Raw genomic sequence first — 11,474 nt, 5'->3', positions numbered from 1 at the left:
AGAAGTCTATCCTCCTATGGCTTATACTCCACAAAGCCATCTAAACTAAAGAAAGGAGTCTAGCTGTAGGCATATCAAATGGTGTATGCTCAAGACATTGTAGTCTCGAAGTGGAATCCCTGCCACACCTGTTTTTCAATTGTGCTAGGTCTAGGGCCATCCTGGCATCCTTGGGTCTTTGATAATTGTTCTAGCTTTTATCTCCTCTTTGAAATAGCTCCTCCTTCATGACGTGAATCCATTAGAGTCCTATCGTTTTGTTGGAATAGGATTAGAGCTTTTTTTTTTTAATTATCTGGAGAGAGAGAGAGAGAGAGAGAGAGAGAGAGAGAGAGAGAGAGGAATAAAATTCTTTTTGACAGATCTCACCTGACTCAAAGGTTGAAAAACCTATTTTTTAACTTTAACCTACAGGTTGTACACACAAAGCACTTTGAAGTCTCCATGTACAACATGAGGAACCTCATTTCCCGAGACATCAAAGTCGTGTATGAGTCATTGGATGAAGCTACAAAACAAGCCAACTTACAAGAACACAAACAGTCCACATTGATTGACATGGCGACGGAAAACTTGGCCAAGATCAAAGAGGCTACCCAGCTCATCCATTAAACTGATGGATCTGATGGCCAAGATCAGAGAGGCTACCTAGCTCGTCATCAAATCCATCAACCTCATGTCTTTTGGACATCAACCTGATGATGGAAGACATCGAAGAAGCTATAGATAGCCTGCCCTAGACCCCCCTCGTCCCCACGATTAAATCTCCTTGTAAGCCGCGCTCTTTCTCCCCTACAAATAGTTTTTCTCTCGTCGTCAAGGTCCGAGGTCGGGGGGCAGAGAATCTAGCCCGTCCATCCACTAGCGTTTCCTCAGCAGAATCGCCTGTAGCAGTCGCTCGATTTCGGCCAGGTCAGCACGCAGGACGTTCTTGCCATGCATTCAATCAACTTCTACCAGCTCAGCGCACGGAAACCTGCTGGCTGCTTGCCATGTCAGCGCACGGTATGTTTTCCGATCATTGCCAATTAATGTAAGCCCCGTCAGCACTCATAATGAGTCCGTCGACCTCTCGCAATCATTGCCAATCACTGCAGGCCCTGTCAGCATCCGTAATAAACCTCTCGAGCAATGGAAATATGCCAGGTCAGCAAGCGAAGTTCGTATTGGAATGCGAATGGGTTATGCGTGGCATGTGTGCTCTGACACTGTTACGCATGCAACCGGCTGAGCTCTCACTGTGCATATTATACGGATGAGACCGAATCTGTGTCTGTTCTGTTGGCCCCCCTCCCTCGGACCCTTGACGGCCGGGAATGGTCCCTGAGGGACCATTCCCCACAATCCTCCTCCCCCATGGCTCCCGGCATCCGCCGGTCGCCAAGTGGTCGAAGGATTATGGGGAATGGGGTCCCTCAGGGACCATTCCCTACCCCGTCACAGTCGGGGGTCAAGGGGCAGAAACTCCTGACCGTCCATCAAGCGGGCTTTCTGAACAAGAATGCCTGCATGCAGCCGTTCGATGTATGACAGCCTAGCGTCCGGAATCTGAGAGCAGCTGCACAATGATTGCCTGCAAAGTCAGTGCTTGTAATTTTTTTTAATGCACCCTGCAGCCAGAGAGATTTCGCCGCATCAGCACGCATAATCTCGTTGCATTAAAACGAATCAGCTCTCGCCAAATCAGCTGCTGTCTTGGCCCCCTTCCCCCCGACTATGACGGCCGGGAATAGTCTGTCAGAGACCATTCCCCAAAAATGAGGCTCCCACTAGGGCTCCCGGCTCCCCGCCGGTTGCCATGTGGTCGCCTACATTCTTGGGAATGGTCTCTGACAGACCATTCCCTACCCCTTAACGGAGTTAAACACCCCACTGGTTGTAAAAGTTTCTATCCCCACTTGCCCATTCTGTAGAAGTCGAGTTCAATATGCTTTGTACACCTTTTTGTTCTCTCTGACATAACTTTCAAAGTTTTGATGGGAAAAAAAAATAGTAGTCCCTCCACATTATATCACACGTGCAAGTTCAACTGGGTCAATGGTTGGGAGGATTTGAGCCATCTAATGCAAGGTTTGTGAACAGGGGCTAAAAGCAAATTTGGATAGGTTCCTGAATTGGATTTGGTCTGCACCAGATTTCTGCCTTGAACCCAGGCTCTCCCTGCAGGAAGCCATGCACCTAACCACTACGCTGGCATGCGTTTTTAATAATGTAGGGGATTTGAATATGAAATACTATAAATGCGGGTGGATTTATAAATTCGGTGCAATTTTGTATATGGAGGTCGCCCTCATGCTGCTTAACCCCAATGCACCGGCCCCGGCCCTGATTATTTACCTCCACCACTCCCATTTCAACTTGTTGGTGTGGTGTAGTGTTGAGGATGGTCATCGAGCCATCGACGTGTATGGCTGGCGAACAAGTAATCCGAAATCTCCCTTTCTCGAAGGCTTGGTTTTTGCAGGCCAAAATTTGCGTACACTTGTGAGGTGATCCAAGTATGTACCAACGATTTAAAAAAATCGCTATTAATAGGAATCTTGAGCGATTCCACAGCAAGGACAGTATGCGCAAGACGATGATGAGTGGTGATGGTGGTAGCAAGACGACGGGCAATGAGCAGACACAAGCGCGAAGCCAAGCAAGACCATGAGCAAGCAATGGTAGAGCAGGGGCCGGTGACCGCAACCGTTGAGCTAAGAAGACTTTTTTTGAACTGTCTCAGATCAGACATCACAATGGCTTCGGTGGGATGGTTAGTGCAAACGCCCCTGTGTGATGGCGCACGTTGCGTGCTCGACTCCGTGCACTTGATTGGAGTTTTACTCTAGCTTGCAAAAGAATGAGGCAGATTCTCTGTTTGTGCACACATTGTGTGTGCGTGCGTGAAAGAGAGAGATTATATGCTAAGATTTTATATGCTAGGAATTCCTCACCGCTTTATAAATAGTACAAATAGATATAGATATAGATTAACCTGTTTTTTTCAGTGCATCAAGTACACACACAGCCTACTGGACCATGCAGGTTGCATTCGAATCTCGGATGAATAGCGTGCTGGTTACAATGGTTAGGTGTGAGTCGTGACGGTACCCGAAAGTGGTTTCCCCTGTCCGTTTGTCTCTAATACGTTGCCGTGGGTTGAAACTTACAAGGGAAAATTACCAAAATACCCCTCTAATTTGTGGAAATTCCCAATATACCCCTCAAATTTCAAAAATTCCCAAAATACCCTTGTATCTATTTTCTTTGGATTCTTCAAGATTTTTTAATCTTTATTCTTGTTTGACAAATGAGATCGGTTTTTGAGTGCTTACATGTAATTTGCCGCCAATTACCTCGCAAAAAAAAGCGAAATATGTCTAACAATAATGAAGCAATTCATCTCCAGAGCCTACATAAGTGACTCAAATTTTAGTTTTAGCATTCTCTATGGTAGACAATCACTCTTCTTATGAAAAGCTACAATTTTTTTTGTTTTTGGAGAAATTTACTTTCACAACCAGGGGTAATTTGGGAATTTTGAAAAATTTGAAGGGCATTTTGGAAATATATGCCAAATTAGAGGGGCATTTTGGTAATTTTCCCAACTTATAAATTGGGGCGGTGTGGCGCTCTCGGCACCAGCGTCGGCAGCGCCGCAGTGGATCTCCTCTCGAGGCCTCGTGCCAGACCTGAAATCTCTCTTTCTTAGCCAATAAAAAGGATGCGTTTGCCCTGCCTCCGTGATCAGTGATCACTACTCGCAGACCCTGCCAAGCAGCTTATAGGTTACCTCATGATCCGTCATCACCTCTGTCAATGTCCAAAGTACGCAGCAACACTATGACAGTCCCCAATATCTTCAGCCAGCGATCCCTCGACCTCTCACGGGAGCCTGTCAAGCTTATCAACCTCACCAACCAGCCCCATCCCTCAGTTGTTACCTTCACCACCGGTACCCCCATCGCCACCCTTCATCTCTCCCCCCTCGACATGCTCTTCGATAATTACATCTCTGTGCTTCTCTTCTACGATGCAGCCGAAGCGCGTTCCCGGCCTGCACGGGGGCTTCGGACACTGCCTGCCGCAGCACCCATCGACCTCGCCGAGCCTGTGAGGCGGTTGCAGCAAGCTCTACAGGAACTGCTTGTTTATTTTCCCTGTGCGGCGGGTTTGCTTGTTTACAATGAGAGGGATCGCCGCTTGGAGGTGAGATACCCCATGTCTCCCCCCAGTGACACGCAGTCTTGCATTACCAGCATTAATGGTGATGGGCATCGTGTTAGCAGCCCTTATATCGCACAAGATGACGGCGCTATTGATGCAGAGAGTCCTGCTTATGGAGTGCATTTCCATGTTGCCCATGCGAATGGCTGCCTTGCAGACCTAGGCGATGTGTCGCTCCCGCAGCCAGCCTTGGATGTGCTATACCCTAGCAAGCCCACACCTAACCTTGACAGCAAGGGTCATCTTCTGCTCCCTCGCTTTGTGATGGCTTTTCAGGTAATAATTGTAATTATCCGCAGTCCATCGTGAAGTCTTATATTTTTCAGATTTCTAACTCTAATTGGATGTACCGCATATGTTATACAGATAACTACCTTTAAATGTGGTGGCTTTACTCTTGGACATACATGTAGCCATGCTTACGCGGATGGTCACACGGGTGCAGGATTCCTGCAGAACTTGTGCTCTATTGCAAGAGGAGCAGGTTTGGCAAACTGCCTTCACCCAATACCATCTAGGAAAGCGGTAATCAATGCACGAGATCCTCCTACAGCAACCATGCCTCACCGGCCTTACATCAAAACCCGAAATTACTACTTAGAACCGCCTGAATCCCAGCGGCTTCGCTACGGGACAGCTACTCGATTCAAATTCACCATGGTTGCCCTTGAGGCTTTGAGGGTAAGTGCTACAATGCCGGGAAAATTGAAAGCATGCTCGCGCAACCAGGCTTTGGTGGCCGTCCTTTGGATTGCCTTTGCAAGGGTGAGCCTCAATGTGCATGGACTACCAAGGAGCCATGACTTGAATTTTTGGGTTCCCATGAATATGAGAACAAGAGGCCTGAGTATGGGATACATGGGGAATGCATTGTGTGAGCTCCATGTGCTTGCCACATTGCAAGAGCTATGTGAGAACTCTCTCGCTTATGTGGTCGACAAGATCGAGAAGGCTATGGCAAGCTTAGATGTTGGCGAGGGATTGCAATCTATGGTGGACTACATAGAAATTCAGCTTAGAGATGGGCTAACCCCTTCCATTGAAGGCTTAGGCATGCCTTCCCTTGTGGCTCTTCCTTTCTACGATACGGATTGTGGGTGGGGAGCTCCTATGTATGTTGGGCGACCAAGTCAACAACTTCGCAACCGTTGTGTCATTTTGGATCATCCAAGAGCGCAAGCATGGAATGTGTTGATTGTCTTTGCATCTGCAGAAGAGCATGCTTGTTTCCAAGAGAGCATTGCCGGGTATATTTGTTAATTATCTTTTTTTGGTGCGGAACTCACAATTGTGAGTGGGTGTATATATTAGAATCTTGACAAAATGTACAAAGCAACCTCAAGCTTGTATCAATCTTTGATGTATCTATCGACCATTCCAAATTACAACAAGCCAGTCATAGGCTAGCCAACATCGAGGATCACCTACCCATCAAGACGGAGAGAATAGCCCGATTCCACTCATCCAATTCCTCCATTTTCCAAGGGTAGAATTCATTTTCTCGATATTTGGATCATCGATATGAAGCTTGTTAGTGAGCAGTCATTTTCGAATACCCGACACTTCCTGGCCTTCCAAACATGTTGAAAACTGCAAAACCTAACATTTATGTGTAGATTAGTATCGTCTGACTTTTCATACCATCCCTCCAGAAAACAGATCGTTCTTCTAGAACCCTATCTTTGTTAATTATCTTATAAGTTAAGGACACATTAATACCCACACACACACACACTTTGTTGGCAGGACAAAGTGCCTATACGTTTAGTTTGAATTGTATTTAAGGACTCAACTTAATTTTGAAAGTAATGTTGACGTGTCCCTTGAAATTAAAAACCGCTTTAAGAAATTTAGTTGAAGTGCCTCTTTAAATTAGAAGTAGTTTATTTATATTAGACACTTAAATCAAAAGTACTTTATTTATACTAGTATTGTCGGTGGTCTTTTGGTGCCCCCTCTCTCTCTCTCTCTCTTTTTTGTGCAGGTTGTTTCTCTTTCTCTAAGCGTGTTGAGCATCATGGTCTGTAGGCTACCATGTCTGAGGTTGGCCGGATGAAGCAGGAATCGACATGTGGCAAGGAGGGGATTGAAATCCCTCTGACCATTAAAATAGTATGGCCGGACTCTCTCTCTCTCTCTCTCCCTCTCCCCCCCCCCCCCCGCCCCCCAATTTATCGCTCGCATTGGTAACCTCTCTCTCTCTCTCTCTCTCGCCGCCAGGTGGTCGTGGGGGCCGAGATCCCCCCTTCCCCCTAGTACAACGGCGTCGCCTTCGGCATTGGTTTTAGCGTAATCCCACCTACAAATTATGTCATTTACCTCTCAATTTTAAATTAAAATGTAAGGAAACCTGCAAATTTTAGAGAAATTTAGTGCAAAATTTTTCAAATGTAGCAATTTACATGTACTATTTCTCATATGTAGGTTTCGCAAGTTTTTGGGATTTGTTTTTCGAGCATTGCTCTCTTTGTTGTGCCTATCAGGTCATTGGACAACCACGTCTCTCTCTCTCTCTCTTCCTTATATAGCCCCTCAAGTGACTTTCCTTGGTTGTGAAAATATTTTTTCCCAAACACTACTGCTCATTGCTCAGCACCTTGCCTTGCTTAGACACACAGACCATCGCTGACAAAGAAACCTCTCTCTCTCTCTCTCTCTCTCTCATACACACACACACACACACACACACAAAGTGCAGACTGGACTGGCTGTTCAACTTGTCGAATAAAGGATATGTTGACATGTGACCGGGAGGGCCTAAAAACCTTTCCCAACTATATATATAGTATAGATGGCACAAGAATGATCAAAACCTTAAATATCCATCCCGTTAGTTGTAATTCTTTGCACTTCATTGAAGGTGAGACGTCTACTTGAATGCCCCTACTCACTCCATGGCACTGCATCCTACTCCACCAGGGTAGCCAACTCCATTAGTGTTGCCGCTTGCTCAACGCCTCCTAATCAATGCTCACCACAAAGCAAGGAGGCCCGAGTAGCCAAACCTCCCTTCTGCTTCATGCTGCTACTCGTTGGGAAAATCTTGTACATCACATCAATGTTGCTTTGCGTATTGCGCCTCTCCTTGAGCATTGATCATCTCTATGTTGAGGTTGTAGTCTGAGAGAGAAAGAAAGAGTTAGGTGAACAAATAATCACCGCTCGCAACTCTGGAAGTATGCACCCTCCTCGAGCACCCCATCAACTTTCCAACGTCTCGGCTTTCGAACTTACTTGCCTGACCGCTCTCGTAGATAGCTCAATCTTTTATGCATCTCTCTCTCTCTCTCTCTCTCTCTCTCTCACACACACACACCCAGCCATACCTCTCTCTCTCTCTCTCTCTCTCTCTCTCTCTCTCTCTCTCTCTCTCTCTCTCTCACACACACACACACACCCAGCCATACCTCTCTCTCTCTCTCTCTCTCTCTCTCTCTCACACACACTCCGCCATACCCCCCTCTCTCTCTCTCTCTCTCTCTCTCTCTCTCTCGCGTGCGCCTATGTCACTATTTAGCTCGGCTACCAATGAACACTGCTTGAAGCCGATCGGATGAAAGAAATGATTCCATGTGGAGGGGAGGGGCTCCTGAAATCTCTTCCCTCTTTAAATATAGTAGAGATAGATACATTCTCTCACGACGATTTTGACAGTCTATGCGAATGCAAAACAAGAGGAAAAAAAGTGATAAAATCACTAGGTCTACCATGGAAATGATTTGTGCTTATCAAAAATGTAAAGCAAAACTTACCTAGGAAAGAGAGGCAAGTGGCAACCCATTCAATCCAATATCACATGGGTTGGGAAGGCCAATATTCTAGTTGCGAAGCACTCTATTTAGAAAAGGGATAAAATCACAAGGTCTCTCTCGGTTTGGCATGCACGCTTGGTTCACACTGTGAGGGGGCAAGGTAAAGAACCGTATCCGACGCTTCAACATCAACAACAAATGGAAATTGGCCTCGTGGCTACAGTGCTTGGCTCTACTCTCGTGGGGTCACAAATTCAAGCCGAGTCCACGTTTTGCATTGAAAAGATAGCAAACATGTTGTTTGTCTGGGGTAAGAGGTTGTCCACTCGATGGAGGGTCCTTACACACTGGCCATACAATGTCCGGCCATTTGCAACTTCAAAAGAGGGTCTCAAAATTTAAACAAAAATCATCGAAAAGAAACCAACAACTCAGGTCCTCGTAACAAACACTATTATTCCATCAACCATCAAGAAAAGGACTCCAGAACTTAAGTACACTAAGTACACTTGGACAGCTTCCTATCAACAGTAAGGAAATGCAATCTCCTTGTACATACTCAAAGTCAACAATGTTTTCACATTGCCCGCTACATACAAGCCCATAATAAGACTACCTGAATACCGAATAGTTTAACCAATACTGCATTCTCCTTAACAAGTGCATAAACCATCTAATGCCAAAAAGTGCAATCTCAGACACTGCACTATGCGCATTTCTGAGAATTTCAACCAATCTCTTGTTGTTAGTTAACAAATTCCCTATCACCGAGAACTCTAAGCTCAAAATACATGCAAGCAACTCAGCTTACTCTACTTACAGACATTTTTCTAGAAGAGTCACTACTAACATCAGCTTATAAACCGGACAACTTTAGCAGATGGAGTTAAAAAAAAAACTTCCAAGACTACCCACAAACATAGGACATTGCCCAAAAACTTCCATCCACACGTATTTAAATTTCTTTATAAACCCACTGCCCATCCAGAGTCATGTTAAGAAAAGGTCACCAAACAAATAGCTTAACAGTCATAAGGAACATGGTAGGTAACCAATGCAATTGCTAATTAGATGTCATACATGTACACAGGATTTCCCATGAAGCACAAAATCATAGAGCTGCTTCAAAAATCATCTTCCAGCTTAGTCAACACAGGACATGATCTAGTAGCAAAGACTCCATTTACTTAATATTTGACCATGCTAGCCTACTTAACAGCCAAGCAGGAGGCATGAATAGGTAGCAATACAGCTGGCGCCGCCTGTTCCAAGGATTCATCCTGTTCTTCTTTTCATTCTCGAAATGCAGCCGCAAGCTTTCAATGGTCTTCTGCTCATTGGGAGGGGCAAACTCAGGCTTTTTCACAGAAACAATCTTCCTTCCTGCCCCACCGCAACAAACAATGAGCACAGTAATCTCTTGACCCTCCTTGAAAAGCTTGCGCAGAAAAGCTAGCCCACTTGTAAAGCCCAAGTCATCTGCTGAAGATACCCATCTCTACGTGTGGGCAGAGAAACGAAGTAACCTACAGGCATTACATACTTAATAATAGCCTGCATATAATTGGGGTCTCCAGGCTGTAGCATCTTGTTGGGATCCATATCAAATCTCGCTCACCTGCTCCTCCAAGTCCAACTTGTACACGTTGGGCTGGTCCCTTCTAAAGCTTCTATCAGAAGGCCACCTGGGGTGGTAAGAGTTCTCTATGGTGAGGGGCTTTGAAGGAGACAAGGAAGCACAGCGGCACAAAGAAAGCTCGGAGCTAGGCGATTGGCGAACAGAGGAGAGGAGGACCAGCGTCGGAGGGATGACAGGCACACAGAGAGGCTCTTACTGGAGAGAGCATCCATGGTGCTGCTACTCATCTCCACGGCTGCCGAGCTCAGTTCGACACCCTCCTGCTATCAGGACGCACAGGTAACGTTGAGAGGAGGAGGATATAGTTTTCTCGAATCTCGCTCTCAAGGCTTGCATACATTAGGGTAAGTAAAGTAGAACCCATGCGACATTGTTTAACGAAAGAGAGCAGTCATTGTCCGAGGACGGCAGCTCGGCAGCCAACAATTGATGCTAGGGAATCTTCCCTTGCTGGCTGGCGATATTGAGCACAACCTCTCCGGCAGCAGCTCGGCCAGCTAGTGGAGGAGGGCTGCAGAGTTTTGATTGGATGGCAGGAGGCTGGAGACGTTGCCGGGGGAGGTGGGGCGTGGGCTACAACGGCCAGCCAGCCACTTGCCGGCCAGCCAGCCACTTGCCGGCCAAAAAGGGCACTCGACACGTATGCACTCGCCCCTGCAAGATTCTCTTTGGCTGGCCGGCTGCTCTGGTTGTGCTCGTGCTAAGAGCGGCATGATGCAGGCTTGCGTAGCAGGCAGGAGCTGTGATGAAAGAGGGTTCGACTGCGCGCGGCAGCTAGAGCCAAAACAAGAACCAAGTAAGTGTTTTTGGCCTGCCCAAAGGACTAAGGCCATAGTGACGGCTCGCCTATATCTCACACGGGCATGGGAGGAGATGAGATCTACGGTGGGATGATTGAGGACCGTAGATCTTGGGCAATGGAAACTCGAGAAAAATGTAACCTCGGGTACTCAAGTTTACTTCGCCCCTTCCCCCCCACCCCGCAGGATTGAACCCACAACTTGGGGTTTGAGGGCCATGTGGCCTATCCATCTCGCCTACCTGTGGAATGTACACGTTTCCATGGAGTTTTGACGTGCAAAAGTACCGGGGCGAGAAAAAGTAAACCCGGGTATTTTTGTAAACTCGGGTACCCGAGTTTACTTATGCGGATAGATCTACGGCACGCGTCTATTTTCGGGGCCCAAAAGTGATGGGAGCCTTTGATCCCATCTCCCATGCCCGTCTTAGATATAGCTGAGGATAGTGACGTGTTCCCTTTTTGTTAGTTAAAAATCTCATATGTATTTTCAAAAAATAGAATAAAGAATGAAAATGTTTGATAATTGGTGAGTGCATGCAGAAATCAAGAAAGAGTCATGAGTGGTAGTGGTGGGTTGTTGAACGATCCAATGTGACTTTCATTTGAAGGATTGGAATTTGGACCATTCAATAGAAACTTCACAGGACTTTCTTTCTATCTCGTGTTGAGTGCAAATATTTCTGCCTCAAGTCTTGTCAGCTGGTGCTACAAGGACGCAAAAGGGATGGGTCGTAAATTCGACTTGTAATGAAGCGAGGCATGGCGCACGACAGAGAGTGTTTTTTTGTGGGGGGGGGGGGGAGGGGGGCAATGGCCTACACAAGACAAGCTGCTCGGAACCCGCATTGCAATGGCCACCTCTGGTTTTGGTGCAGCGCAAGCATAGGAGAGGAAAAGGCTTGCTCGTCTAGAGAGAGAGAGAGAGAGAGAGAGAGAGAGAGAGAGAGAGAGAGAGAGATGGGACGTGCAGCTGGGGGGGGAATGGAGCATAACCTGGCCGCGAAGGTGTAGAGGGGATGACGGAGATAGGAGCACTTTATTTCCTTTCAAATATGTTCCCATGGTACTCTCG

The 11,474-nt window shown here is 46.6% G+C and overlaps 1 protein-coding gene and 1 pseudogene across 1 annotated transcript; one reads left to right on the top strand and one right to left on the bottom strand.

Annotated features, from left to right (window-relative positions):
- The first annotated feature begins 3,572 nt into the window (after positions 1-3,572).
- LOC147450494 (shikimate O-hydroxycinnamoyltransferase-like) lies at positions 3,573-6,045 on the top strand. Its single transcript, XM_086520734.1, has 2 exons — positions 3,573-4,485; positions 4,576-6,045. Exons 1-2 carry the CDS (start codon positions 3,802-3,804, stop codon positions 5,467-5,469), a joined length of 1,578 nt encoding a protein of 525 aa, XP_086376860.1. The 5' UTR covers positions 3,573-3,801; the 3' UTR covers positions 5,470-6,045.
- Positions 6,046-8,993: 2,948 nt separating this feature from the next.
- On the bottom strand, positions 8,994-10,008 carry LOC147450493 (uncharacterized; annotated as a pseudogene).
- Positions 10,009-11,474: the final 1,466 nt, after the last annotated feature.

Source organism: Adiantum capillus-veneris, chromosome 9 (genome assembly GCF_014529385.1).
Source record: "Adiantum capillus-veneris isolate H3 chromosome 9, ASM1452938v2, whole genome shotgun sequence".
In the NCBI taxonomy this organism is placed as follows: domain Eukaryota; kingdom Viridiplantae; phylum Streptophyta; class Polypodiopsida; order Polypodiales; family Pteridaceae; genus Adiantum; species Adiantum capillus-veneris.
Note: the sequence above shows the minus strand (reverse complement) of the source record. Positions and strands in the feature narration are given on the sequence as shown.